At 47.0% G+C, this 14,384-nt stretch overlaps 1 protein-coding gene across 1 annotated transcript in view; it reads right to left on the reverse strand.

Moving 5' to 3' along the window:
- The window catches only part of Ttc12 (tetratricopeptide repeat domain 12), a 47,554-nt gene that overhangs the window by 1,526 nt on the left and 31,644 nt on the right, over positions 1 to 14,384 (reverse strand). The window contains exons 13-21 of the mRNA XM_055622144.1: positions 13,982 to 14,150; positions 8,047 to 8,139; positions 6,613 to 6,673; positions 5,845 to 5,982; positions 5,291 to 5,389; positions 4,783 to 4,851; positions 3,804 to 3,905; positions 1,703 to 1,802; positions 485 to 710 (exon numbers count right to left, since the gene is read on the reverse strand). Coding sequence (XP_055478119.1) covers positions 485 to 710; positions 1,703 to 1,802; positions 3,804 to 3,905; positions 4,783 to 4,851; positions 5,291 to 5,389; positions 5,845 to 5,982; positions 6,613 to 6,673; positions 8,047 to 8,139; positions 13,982 to 14,150 — 1,057 coding nt within the window. The remainder of the gene's footprint in view (positions 1 to 484; positions 711 to 1,702; positions 1,803 to 3,803; positions 3,906 to 4,782; positions 4,852 to 5,290; positions 5,390 to 5,844; positions 5,983 to 6,612; positions 6,674 to 8,046; positions 8,140 to 13,981; positions 14,151 to 14,384) is intronic.

A 14,384-nucleotide genomic window follows, 5' to 3' on the forward strand; every position in this document is an offset into this window, starting at 1 on the left:
GAATGGTTCTCCTCTTCCCATTTGCACCTGACATGAGGCACTGTGTTGCAACAGGCCCGAAGCAACAGATAACCAGATATGGAAGCCTCTGAAACCATGAGCCAAAATAAGTCTCTCTTTAAACAGACATTTTTGGTATTTTTGTCACAGTGACATAATGGAGGAGAAGAGACAGCACTTGTGAGAGAGAAAGAAGGAGGATTAAGCTAAATGGAGCAGGTTGGAGGGGAATGGATGACAAGAAAACGGTAACCGTATGCATGGGACCAAACCCTGTCAAATGCATTCCTTTCTTGGGCGGTAGGCTGTGGTTTCCCCCAAGGGACCCTTCTTCCAGAGACGTTGCTCATGGGACCCTGACAGACCTGCACAGAAGGCATGAGGTAACCCCATGGAGTTCCTCACACAGTGCTTGGCTTGCCCCGTTCTTTCTGAGATCTGACCAACACTTGGGTGGCCTGGCTCAGTGGTGACCACAACAAACCTGGGCTCAGCCGTGCACAGCTTCCCCAGAGCGATGCCTGCGTTCAGCTGCACGGGTGCCTCCTGTGAATCGCTGCCTGCCAGCTTCAACAGCAATTTCACGATGTCCGTCTTCAGCAGGGAGGAGGCGGCACTGGGCACCTCCATGCAGTTGCCAAGGCAGAGGGCAGTGTTGCCCACCACAATTTCATCCTCCGAGTCAAGCAGCTTTATCAAAGTGTTGAACACTACAGGGAAATATGAGCAACTAAAGAGGCTGACAGGAGGATATGGGGGGCCGAGGGGTGGGTGGCAAGCTTCTCCAGAAACTTGGGGAAATACGTGCTCTCTCCCTATGATCCTGTACCGTGGTACAGATGGGCTTGCATAGCCTGCATGGTGGTTTAATCCCAGCACCCGGGAGGGCAGGACAGATAGATTTGTGTGAATTCCAGGCCAGTCTGATCTACATAACAAATTCTTGGCCAGCTAGAGCAACATCTGAGACTTAAATAAATAGTTCTGAGTGTCAGAAAAGTCTGCTTTCAAGATCCCCCATACTATATTGCCCGACGGCCTGAGTGAGAGGCAAATGCATCTTTTTAGAAGGAAGGTTCTTGCCCCCTGTGGGCCCCACTGTGTCAGTCACATTCAGTGTATGGGGAAAGAGGTGTGATGAACTTTAGGAAACTTCCTCTGCTGGGAGACCCCCTCTCTATGAATAGCTACAGAGATTTAGGACTTAAGTTAGATCATGGAAGAATTAGACTGCTCTTTGGTCATATGGTAACTCTGCAGCTTTCAAATCTACTGAATGAAGTGACGTCAGATACTCTCCAGGTTAACTTTATAAAGCAAACTGGCCTCAAGGCCAAAATTCCAGTTGTTTTCTTGTGGTTGAAGGTGCTTTGTTTGGCCCTCCATCCGTGAAGGAGGCTGGGGCTAGGCCAGTTCCAGCATCACTATGGAAACAATCCAGGTTAGCTTGCGGGTGGAGGGAGTTGTCCAGTGTCTGCCCGTGATCTTTGAGCTGCTTGGCATTTTACCCAAGCATAGACCAAAGGCCAATGAAACAGTCCGTGATGGGAGGTGAGCTGACATCCTGTAGTGTAAACACTGCGAGGGAGTGAGGCTGCCTGCCTCTCCTCCCTGCTCAGCCTTAGCTCGCTCTGCAGCTCCCAGGCTGGATCCCCCCCCCCCCCCCCGGGCTGTGGGCTTCCTTAATGAAACTCTCACTTACTTTTATCAAGTCTCATTAATTCTTCTCGAGCTGGATGATAGCTGTTTGTGCAGATAGCCAGTATCTTTATGGCATAACGCGATGCTGTCTGGCCTCCCATCTAGGTTTCAGAACAAGATCAGTAAACCAACTTATCAAGGTTTTAATCACTCTTGCCTAGATACCTCAATGATAACAGTGCCAGCAGCCTCCTTGCCTTCTAAAAGAGAATTAGATGAAGCATGGCATGTGCTTCTTAGGTGAACAAGGATGGAGTGTTGCTTGTATCCACCTGTCCACCTAGGCCATGCCCAGGGTTGTCAAAGGAACTTTTATTAGTCTGTTACAATTGTTGTCTTGGAGGCCTACTGCCTCCCCCTGCTAACCTAGGCCTAGTCCTAGAAGCTTTTAGGACTAAGCTAACCTAGGCCTACAGCATTTTCAGCCTCTGAGGCTAACTGCTTAATAAGCTCACCTTTTCTCCTTTTTACTGAGCTCATAGCTGGATTGTTCAACTCAGCTCTTGTGGCTCATACTCTTCTCCCAGCTGACTTATTTAATCTGGCCTTTCTCTCAGCCTCTGAATTGCTCTGCTTGGCCTCCAACTAACTTCAGCAATCTTTTCTAATGTTCTGGCTCCTTCTCATTCTCTGGCTTGTTCCATATTCACCTGTGCTCTTCTCTGCACCCTATTACTGTCCTGGTAAAACTGCCTCTTTCCTCTCTCATTGCCCTTTAAGTAGCTTCTCTTTCCTCTCTCTTCTTGTGAGAGTTGGGTGTATCCTATTATGTCAAGTCTTTCTCTGATTCGTCACTGTTTCTGCCACTCAATTAGACATCACTTTCAAACATGGGTGCTTCATTCTACAAACTTTCTTCACCTTCATTGTTTGGGATTAAAGGCATGTACCACCACGGCTAAGCTTTTCTTTACCTGATACTTGCTCTAAACCAGGCTAACCTTGAACTCAGAGATCTGCTTGCCACTGTCTCCTGGATTAAAGGTGTGTCTGTATTCCAGCCAGGTCACACAAACCTAGAAGGTCTTTGGATGTGATCTCTTGCCAGAACAGCCATGTTCTGAATTAATATTCCTCTACATAGGGTAGAAATACAGGCCTGTCTCCTACATATATGACACCACTTAGGAGGTATGAGAGACTGTCATTGACAACAGTGATACTGTTCAGTAGCAGACATTTGCCCAAAGGGAAGCAAATGCCACTGTGCCTCCCCAACCCCTCCCCATCCTTAGGTATTTGGCCTTTGGAGAATAAGGGTTGACAGTTTTTGTGAAGAATCACGAACTGAAATCATTGTAAGAGGTAACAATTATGCAATCATAACCCATAATATCAGGGTCTTTAGGATGTGTGTGTGTGTGTATGTGTATGCGTGCATCCAGCAGTCTCTGACATAGCGCCAAAAATAGGATTATTAAAAACAGGCACTGACCAAGTATCAGTCTTAACTGAGACCCTTCACCCTGCCTCCTGTTGTCTGCCCTACCCTGGTAGCACCTTCTTCAGTCTGGAGCTTGCTTTCTACCCTACTCAGACCAAGGATTTGTGCTGCTGCAGCCCTGGCATGAGTGAGTGGGCCTTGCAGAGCATGGGTGTGATCTAGAGGTAGCAGCCTGATAATTTCCTTTGCCTTTTCCAGTGAATCTAGTTCCTCACTCGGATTCACTGCACTCACTTCATTCCAACATCCTCTGGTCACATGACAATTCTGCAGCTTCCAGAGCCCACAAATGGAGTTACAACTGGTGCACTCCAGGTAAGGACAGAAGGTACCAGCAATCCATGAACAAAATAATTGGCTTAAGAAACCTTGCAGAAAGCCATTCAAGGACAGAGGCTGCATGTTTCAAAGCTGGGCTTGGAGGGCAAGCATTTTTTTTTTTTTAATCACTGTGGCTGAGAACAATTTGCTTTTTCATTCAGTGGTCTCTGTCACTGTTTGGGGTCCTGTCCAGGCGGACAGGCAGAAGAGGCTCTCTGTTCAGGAAGGGACGACATCTTGACATGTTAACTGACCAGAGCCCAGCTTCATCTGCTCTCTGAGTTGAATGGGTGACCTCAGGACATTTAAGAACTTGTAAACAGTGGAGTTACTTTACCCTCAGGAATTTAATCATTTTCTTCACAACCCCTGCTGTCACGGCCTCCTCCACGATGGTTACAGAGGTAGACAGGGTCCGGCTCAGAACACCTGCAGCTCTCTGAGGGGACACAAGGAGGATGCTTACACATCCCTTCCTGAAATGCTGACAACTTTAAAAATTAACGAGGAGGAAGAAGTTAGGCAAGAGCAATCATTTGTATTGGAAGCCAAATTTATCCCTAGAATTTTGAATGATATAATGGCCAAAGAATACCTAGTGAACATGGTTCTTTTTTAAAATAAACCTGCCAGGTAAGCAGCTAAAAGAGCTGGAAATACTCTCTCCCAGAACAGAAGCCCAGTGTAGTTCTGCTTTACACAGGGCCAAGCCAGCTCAATCCTTTCTGGGTGCCTCCCAGACCGCAGCATCAGCAGAGAAGATGCTCTCCTTCCAGGTCTGACCTTTGGAGTTTTCAGTTTTCATGTATCTAAAGATAAATCCTTACAGATCTTTGTCTTTTGTTTCGACTTCCTGGAAGATCTCATTTGCTTTATTTCCCAGCTTTCACTTCATTTAAAAAGTTTTAGAATTATAATTATTTATTATTGGTGTGGGTGTGTCACAATGCTCAGGTGGAGGCCAAGTGAGGGGACAGCTTGAGAAGGTCTGAAGCCAATCTTTCTGCCTGAAGTTCTTAAAGGGCTGTTTTCTGATACCTGTCCTGGATGTTACCTTGTCTGGCTAGGTTTTAGGTCCTGCACTGATAGAGAAGTGAGTAACTGAAGAGTGTACCCTAAGGTAATGGCCAATGGCCTCCTGAATTGTGTCAACATTCTTCATGTCCTTGGGTTCCTAGGCTCTACAAAATTCACATGCATATGTTAGCGGAGCACCAGAAGTTCTCAGATTAAAGGAAAAATTTGGCATTTGTGTGTTTGCGGGCATTGAGGAGTCCACCTACACGGTACCTCAGTCTACTTTTTGGAGAACTTACTGTTAGGATCCCTCCATCCTGGCTGTTCAGTAGAGACAGGCACTTTCGGCTCATCTCCACAGTCCATGCCTACAAACGTGGGGATAAGGGAAAACAGCTTTAAAGCTGACAGTCAGAATCCTCTGCAGTGTTTTTTCAATCAAACAGAGCCAACCACTCTCTGTCTGAGGCTCACAACACCCATGCCCTTGTTTCTCTACAAGAGCTTCTTTTATAGCTTCCCTATCTGTTTCCTCTAGTTCCGGACCGTGATTCCATAGCAGAGCACATGTTTTATTTGTCTGGAAATAAAGCATGTTCTGTGTGTGGACAGTCCTCTGAATGAACGCAGGAGTGACTCTGGCCCACAGCAAAGTGAAAGAGCCTCCCTCCATCCCTTCATATCTCCAAGCTGCTAATGTTGAGGGCCACAAGCCTCTGTTCACTTTGTGAAAACATGAACAAGTCAAGCAACACGATATGGGCAGTCTCTCCCAGGGACCCATGGAGGGTGACAAGAGCACTGTACCTTAGAGAGGAAGGGGCCCTCAAGACACAGGTTCATGATGAGTCCTAGGAGGGAATACATGACCTCTCTGAACAGGTCCATGTCCTCCTCACACTTGACCTGAAAACAAAATAAAAGTGATCATCTTGCAGCTTTTCACGGTCATCTCTTGCCTTAGATGAGTGTCTTTAGATACCCATACTCCTTATATTGTCAATATCATGAGCTTGGATGGTGGTGGAAGCACAGACATCAGTTCTAGGAATTGGCATCAACTTAAGGGCAACAGAAGGTGTCTCAGGTACGGTGGCTATGGTGCTCTGGCTCGGAAGGCCCTGGGTTTGCACTGAAACCTGGGCTGTGGAAGTGGATGATCAGCTCCATCAGAAAAGCCTCCACATCTCCCTAGGTCGAGGAGACTTGATCTATAGGACTGTGGAGGCCACTCCCTCCACCAAACCTACAGGGGATAAGCCAAAGGGACCCTAGTCCCTGAGAAACAGAACAACTGTAAAACCAGGGCTCCACATGAGGATGGGAGACCAACTTAGACTAGGAAGGCTGTGATTACATACCAGGAGGTCCAAACAGGCATCCCCAAATTCTTCACAGCCCAACAGGTGCCTTCTGGCTGTAGACTCAGCACTGATGTTTCCCATCAGGGCAATGCACTGGCAGAGGGCCGAGGGGCTGGTTAAACTGGGCTCTCGTTTCTACAAGCAAATTCAGAGACATCTCAGACAGCAGATAACCAATGCCGCAGGATTTTCTGGAAGTACCCCTTGCTCACCAAAAGGCTGGGGGACAAACAGCTAACCTGATGTCACACCGTGACATCAATGAAGTCACCCTCATCACAGGATGGAGTCACTCACTTGGCTTCTTCCCCAACCAGCTGCAAAACATTGGGGTGTGGTAATGCTCCTCCAGGGTCTCCTGAACTTTCTATGGCAGACACAGCATGTTCTCCAAGGAGAGCCCTCACTCCTTCCCTCGTATTGCTACCCTTGTCTTGGTGGGGTGATTTCCACCCGGGGAACAAAGTCACAACGTGTCCTGAAGACACACTTTGTGCTGGGAGGGCTCTGAGGGAGAGCAGCTGGCTCTACTGCCGTGTCAGATGCAACCCACGGGCAGCGGTTTCCCCTGCAGCCAGCCCTGTCCATAGGCCACTTTTATTTGTCCTGCCTGCAGTTGTTTTAATAAGTGAGAGCAGTGTAAATTCCAGCTGCGAATAAATGACTAATCAAGCTGAGAGACAACAAGGGAGCTGGGATGTAAATTGTGTTTCAACAGTTCTGTCCTGTATCTGCCACAGAGGAGACAACTGGGGGTTTGCTCACCAGAACACCTGTGAGTGCAGGGAGGACACTCGGAAGGTTGGCCCGGAACCAGACTTGGAATCTGTTGAGAGAACATCAGCCAGGATAGTTTTTAAATTATACAAACTACACCAGGAGGCTGGCATCTCGGGTGATGCCTCAGAGAGTTACAAACAGGGTCTGCGTGACTTACGGTATGCATTCATAATTCATTCTGTGCGCCTAAGATTAAAAGTCACTGGGTTTGTCACATGACTTTAATTTTTCTCAGCCTAGGAAATCATCTGTCATGTGAGGCAGCAGGTCTCAAACAATGGCTCTTGTTGGGAGAAGTTGCTGGACTCTCCAGCTTCTGCCGAGTTGTCTGCATTCCCTTCTCCTTGCTCTGGGACTATGTGTCCCGTGTGCCCAGCGCAGGTAGGAAACCATGAATGCATGTTTACTCATCACGGCCACAGGAAGGCCCAGACACATATCACCACATGCTGGTGCCACATTCTAGGCCTGCAGCCCACCCCAGCTGGTCCACCTGTGAGCATGGGAGCTCTCTCTTCTATGACTACTTCCAGGCAAGCCTCACAGTGTGTGCAATGGATGTTTTAAATGCTCATAAGAAATGACTTAAGAATTTGTAGCTATTCTGAAATCTAGGATTTTTACCATCTCCTCCTTAGCAGCTAAAAACAAAACACAAAGCAGGAAGAGATAACTACTCAGTATCATTGGCAACCCAGTAGGAGGCTACGTTTCCCTGTTCTTTCTCCTAGGCTTGCTCACTTACATCATTCAACACAGATTTGCCAGCAGTTTACTGTGTACCAGGTGCAAGAGCCAGGAAGCTTTTCTGAGCCATAGCTGACACGCTCACTGCAAGAAGCTCTGTTGTCAGTAGTCACTCTCCTATTGTCTGGATGAGACTGGTCCCAGGACACTATTAATATCAAGCTGTGCAGATGCTCAAGTCCCTGACATAGAATGACACAGTATTTGCATATACCCTACATAACCTACAGGGAACTTCACAGCATCCCTCATCATTTGTAGTTACGGTACTGAAACAATGTAAGCGCTACATAAATGCCCATCATATGTGTCGTTTAGAAACCGATAAGCAAAAGGGTCTGTCCAGGTTCAGTACTGAAGCAGTTTTTAGAAGTACTTTTGATCCGTGGTTGATTAAGTCCACAGATGCAGAATTAATAGAATCAAGGGCTAATTGTGAGTTATGTCTTCCAAGTCCACTGACGACCAGGTTACTGTCCACCTGGAGGGGACTGGGATGAGAGTGGATGGCCATCGGCCTCTGGAATCCATCAGTGTCCTTACTCAGCAAATCTTGTAATGCTCACCTGGAGAATCTGGCTAGTCTCTGTAGATGCTGGCATTTTTTTTTCAAAGATCACACAGCTTAAAAGAGGCTGAAGAATTATTAATTTAAAGAAACAAAACAATTACCTTTCTTCCAGAGACAAATCTGTGAGTATTCCAATGGCTGTATTGGACTTCCTGTCTGAGAAATCAAGAAATGACAGCAATGCTTCATACAGTCTGCAAAGAGCCATTAAAAACACAGAACTCAGAATGGGATGTCTTCTGACCCCCAGCATCTTCAGTAAGGTGCCCTCGTAAGGAGCCCAGGAAAACCTGAGCATGTGGGAAGTAAAAGTTAAAAGGATGGACCTGCCATACCCACCCAGGATCCACAGACGCCATCCTTCATGGATGGCTCCAGCACTTCATGTAAATTCCCAGGTAGATAAACAGTTTTAATGTAAGTTCGCTAATTAACCAGACACCAGCTTGGAAGAAGTTTCTGTTCTACCCTGTGGCCCTGTCTCTGTTGAGCACATTAACTCGGACGACATCTAAATGGCACAGTTCCTAATATACTCATAACTAAAGTGGGAGGGCCCCCTAATAAGACAGGTGATGGAATAAATATTTAACAAGATCTTGACAGGCTGCTTAATATAGCGTATGGTTTTAATAGAGTTAAGAGACCTGTACTGAAAGCTGGAGATTGAAGGTGAAGAACAGAGCTGGGAGCCTCACTTTGGTTACTGATTCCTACAGAAATGATTCAAGGGCTTTGAGATGCTTGTAAACAGATTCTGGGCAAACAGTCCAGTTCAGCTGCCAGAAAAAGCTATGCAACCTCAGGCTGCCCAAAGAGGACTTACTGTCAGCACACCAGAAGAAAAGGTGATGATCCCCCTCCGGCAACCCAAGCATTGCCGGCATGCTGTGCACAGTGCTCAGCACCTCGCTCCTGGCCGCAGCGGCACGTGTGCAAATAATGAAGGAAAGCGTTAGGAATGTGCTGGAACAGACTCATGCTAAGGGCCTCAGAGTCTCCGTGGCAGAATGTGGTGAGGGCATAAAGGTGAAAGGGCTTCAGTGCTATATGATGTCTACGCTGCATCTTCAGAGAACAGTGATGGTTATTATTATTTATTCATTCAACTAGTTCTAAAATACCATTGACTACTGTCCAGGCAATGAGGTAGGTTCTAGGAACATAAATAAGAAACCAGACACTTTTTTTTTTCTGGCATCAGGGAGCTTGCAGGCCAATGTCAGGCACATGGATATAGGACACATCAGACAGAATACCCTGAGGTACTCAGACCATAAGGCGTCTTTGGGACACCCCACTGCTCCTTGCCGTTAGCGCTGAGGGTGCAAGGGGAGAACGGGGAGCAGGGAGGTGAGAGACCCAGACAGAGGCCAGTTCATGATGGGCCTTCCAGAGTCTTCTACAAAGTTTGGGTTAAACTCTGCCTTCTCCCAAGTGTGAGGAGTAGATGGGTGATGGTGGGGGGGCTTGGGAGATGTACAGATTCCGGGACTACCCTAACTTCAGCTCTCCGTGAGACTGCAGTTTAGCCAGGTTCCAGGTGACTCTCGTGAATTAAAATTATAGTCTTCCAGGCAATGAAGAGTCATGTCACAATTTTAAAAAAGGAAGAGGACCAATGCGCATTTTAGAAGCATCTCTTTGCTGGTTTAATGGAGGCCAGATTGGAGGAGGTAGGACTCAGGGACAGAGAGTCCCACCAGGGAAATGTGTGGTTGTTCTGACTATAAAGGTCATGGGACTGGGAGTTGGGAGGCAGTGGCAGGGTGAGAGGTACTAGTCAGTCCTAACCCTAACCTTAAGAGAAGGCATAGACTCTCTCTTAAAATCACAGTCAGGAAAGGAGCCAGCATAGGATCCTGGGATCCCTAACTTGGATTACGGCACAAGGAAGGTTGATACAGGAATCCAAGAAGGAAAGCTATGAGGTAGGAGGAGGGACAGGGTGGATGATATCAACAGCTATGGCATGAAGTCTGAGAAGGGTCTGGTCAAAAGGACCAAATGCCTCAGAGCAGTGGAGTGACAGCAAGACAGAAAAGAGCCTAAGGTTGACTATTTGGGAGTGTAGCAGGCACCCACTTTTAAGGTACAGAATCTAGGAAGGACCGAATCACCTGATGATTGGCAGAGAAAGTGTCATGCTTGAACTGGAAAAGCCTCGTTTGGGGCCCCTAATGCTGGGAAATGGCAGAATTTGATGTTCTCTTTAGACTCTCCACAGTCTGGGCTGGCCTTGGGGCAGACAGCCACGGGATAGGCAACCCACAGTCAGGGTAGCTCTAGAGGTAGACTGGTTACCTGGAGCAGGAGTTGGGAGGGGTGTTATTACATCCTTACCAGCTGGGAAGACCTCCAGTCTGGGAGCTATCCTAATACCTAGCTCAAATCTAATGGGGACAGATGCAGTTAAGATACTGAGTCTTCCCCAGAGGGGAGTGTGCAGGCACTGGGTTGGGCCACTGCAAAGGGGCCCCCATGCTGGATGGGGCATGGTTAGATGGTGTTTCTGAAGTTCAGGTGTCTCTAAGCTTCTGCAAATCCCATGCCTCCTCAGGAGTGTACTCTAGTGTTCATCCATCAGAAATAATTTGCTCTGGAATTAGTCCAAATTCCTCCTCTACCAATTTAGCTCTATTTTCTTGGTCTTGAAGATGAATTCTGATGAACCTGAATAGCACCGAGGGCAGACAACCCTCGGGGTCATCCAGGTTTATCCTTAGATGACATAAGCAAGTAAGCTCCCTCACCTTGTGACAACACACTTCTCCTGAGTGCTCTGATTACCTACAGAGGACAGTGTGTCCCTCTCCACCTCATCTTGATCAGAGGCACATTTTCTGCTCTCTTGATGAGCGGTTGCCTTGGTGGATGAACCACAGTTGAGAGTATGGGCTCAGGGAGCCAATTATTTCACTACTGTCTCAGTGTAAGACTCTAAGACTCTCTACCCCAAAGAGAGAAAAACGATCATTAAAACATGAGGTTTACTTCAACTATCGGATAGGGACGCTGGTGGCTCTTCTTACTGTGGTAGAGTTGTTAGCTGGCCAGCTTCATGATGGCCATGTCCCCTTCCAATTTGCCTTACTCTGGTACAGAAGCCATGCTTCTGGGTAGCCTGGGACAAAGTTCTACCAAACAGTGGCCTTTTTTTTTTTTTTAATGAAAAGGGAACATCTAGCGGGAGCTAAGCTGTGTTAAAACAGGGATATGAGGCTTGACGTAACTCCAAAGGATAAGAAAAGATAACGGGAAGGACAGAGATCCTGACCTTGGAGTCTTCAAGCTACAGGTTGTTGTCTTTGATCGTTTATTATCACGTGGGGAAAACAGGCCAGGCTCTGCTTGGCTTAAGCTCCTTTGGGGTAAGCTGTTTGCATAAGACAGGAGAAAGAGATCTAAACTGACATGGACCAAGCAGGGTTTTTTGTTTGTTTGTTTTTGAAGGGCAGAGGGTGATGTGCTAAGGACTGAACCCTAACATGCACTAGGCAAGGGCTCTCCCATGATACCATCTGCCTACCCTATCACACTTCCATACATTTGTTTATATTACACAATTATATGTAACATGTAATAGCTAGAAATCTATTATAGAAATATAAATATATATTCATTATAGAGAAATATATATTTAAATATTAAATATAATTTATGTGTATGTATGGCGCATAGTCACATGTGGGTATTCTAAGGGGCCAGAGACTACATCAGATCTGCAGCTAGAGCTATGGGTGGCTGTGAACTGCTTGATATGGGTGCCAGGAATTGAACTCAGGTCCCCTGCAAGAGTAGTACATGTTCTTCACTGCCAAGTCATCTCTCCAGTCCCCCACCATCTCTTTATGTTCATTTCAAGTGTGCAGTACAGACAAGACTTGCCCCAGGCCAAAAAAAAAAATGAAAAGACAGGAGGATTAAACACTGGACTATGTGAGTCTTAAACCCCAGTGCTTCCTAAGCCCTGTTGCTGCCTGCTCACAACATCTGGGGAGAAAGGTGACCTGACGTGCCTCCGTGAGGTGCGCAATGTTCTGTCCTGCTTCAAACAACCTTGCTCCACCACAGAGAACCAATTATGTCTTCTTCGCACTTGCCCAAAGATGGACATTGGCAAAACTAGTGGACCTGAAAGCAATAAGCTGAGGTCTCCCTGCCGATATGAAATTAGGCAAGACCATATGGACCAACGTGGGCTACAATGCCCAATGATCTCCAAGACACTGGAAAAGTTCAAGTTGAGACTCTAGCAATTCCAAGACAGCTTGGGGCAAAAGTGTAAGACAACCACAGCTCTAGCTACCCAGAGATAAAAGATGGTTTGATAGAAAATAACATGTGATTGAGGTGAGTTGATGGCTGCAGAGTCTTCTGAAAAGTCAACATGCTTTCGGAGACGTTCACCAGCAGTCCACCTGCCTGGTGGGCAGAGCTTCCGGCTTGCCAAGGCCATCCTGGAAGCCACTGGGGCAGTGACTGGATGGAAACAGGAAGATGGAGACCACCCTGTCCTTGGTACACAATGAATTCCTCATCAGATGGGCAGGTGAGAGGGGCTCAGTCTGCTCCAGGGAGATCTGGCTCCTTTTCGTTCATAGGACAGAGGGTGGGGCTGGGCTCCAGAGAACAAGCACCAGGGGACAGCTGGGTGATGTGGCCTTGTCACTTGCTGTAGCTTCTCCTGCCCGCTCTGGGAACTGGGCAGCAAGACTCCCTTATGTTACCACACACCAAAAATTAAGATGGCGGTGAAGAAATCTGGCAGATTAGTTTCTGAAGTTACATCTGAAGCGTTTACAGTACAGGCTACTGTAAATGCTTTTTCTATCTGGTTAAGCCATATGAAACAGTTGATGTTCAACTTCTCTGATCTGAAAAAAGTGGCGTGGCAATTGCATATGGTCAAATTTATAACCGGAAAACAAGTAAGCAATGTAAATGAAAAAGTAAATCAAATAGGGGCTGAGAGAGAGCGAGCTCAGTCAGTAACGGTGCTTGCTACACAAACCTGAGGACTGAGTTTGATCTACAGCACCCCACAAAAAATGGTTTGTGGTGGCACACACCTGTGCTACCAGCACTGAGGAGTCCTAGGCAGGTCGCTGAGGCTTTTTGGCTGGCCCGCCTTGGCTAAACAGGGATCCCTGGTGCTAGTGACAGCAATATATCCGGACAAACAAGGTGGATGGCTCCTGAAGAACAACACCCAAGGTTGACCTCTGGCCTCCACAAGCATGCATATACTTGTGCAACTTTACACACAAGCGCACTCATGTATATATGTATACTTGCCTCATGCAGGCACTTGCACACTAGCGCGCGCGCACACACACACACACACACACACACACACACACACACACGTATGCTTATATACAAACATATTAACACATACATCTGTCCTTCCACACTAAAAAAAAATAATCAACAAATACAATTAAATTTTAAGACTTTTAAAAGCACAGACAGAAATAGTCACTAGGGTGCATGTAAGTTGTTTTAGAAAGTCCTTTTAGGAGGCAGGCACAAACTATCCCTATCTGTCTCAATCTTGGAGAAAACCTCATTAAAAACAAAACAAAACAAAACAAAAAAACACTTGTTTTATTAATTGAAATGCCTGAAGGACTTGAAAAGCAAAACACTAGTATTACGTTAAACAGAAGAGCAGAGGAGGAGCGAGGGGGAGAGACAGGGTAGCTGGGCCTGACTCTAACAGCGCAGAAGCAAGTGGTCCATTTCCAGGCTGGACTCTCTGTCTGCCTATGGAAATTCTGCCCCTGACAAGTTCAATGGTCTCTGCTTGTGCAGAATCGAACCTTGGCATGGTCCTGAGTTTAGCCGGCAGCTTGTCTGAGAACCCTCCTGATAGGGCTCCCCTCAAAGGCTCGTGTCGTTTTGTCTTTCATGAAGATTCATGACAACCTGATGGCAACTAGACACCAGAGACAGGAAGTATGGGCAGCTTGACCTTGTCTACTTAGTGGTGACCTCGGGGTCATAAGGAAGATCCCACTGGCAAAGGCTTACCGGGTCAGGTCAAGGTGCTTGATGACGTGTTTCCGGCCATTCTCCGTTTGGGTGAGCTGCAGCAGTAGGGCCAGGCTCTGCTGTTGAATGATCAGGATTTTGGAGGTCATGAAGGAAGGGAGCAGCTTGGCCATATCGGGGTGGGTCACAAGCAGGCGCTGGTTTTCCTCTGCAGAATACAGGGGTTATCAGCCTGGAGCTGCCACGACAGCATTTAAGCCAGTTCTGTTGCCCACCGCCCTGAAGGGAAGCTGGCTCTTATTAATACATTTGCCAGGCAGAATAATGACCCATAAGAACCGGACTCAGCAAAAACCTTCTGTATCAGAATAAGCAGAGTGATGACCCTTACTGATAACTAGCTCCTGTGGCCCTCAGCTTCTTCATCAGGAAGATGAGGGCA

Source organism: Psammomys obesus, unplaced genomic scaffold (genome assembly GCF_907164565.1).
Source record: "Psammomys obesus unplaced genomic scaffold, mPsaObe1.curated_primary_1811, whole genome shotgun sequence".
Taxonomy (NCBI): domain Eukaryota; kingdom Metazoa; phylum Chordata; class Mammalia; order Rodentia; family Muridae; genus Psammomys; species Psammomys obesus.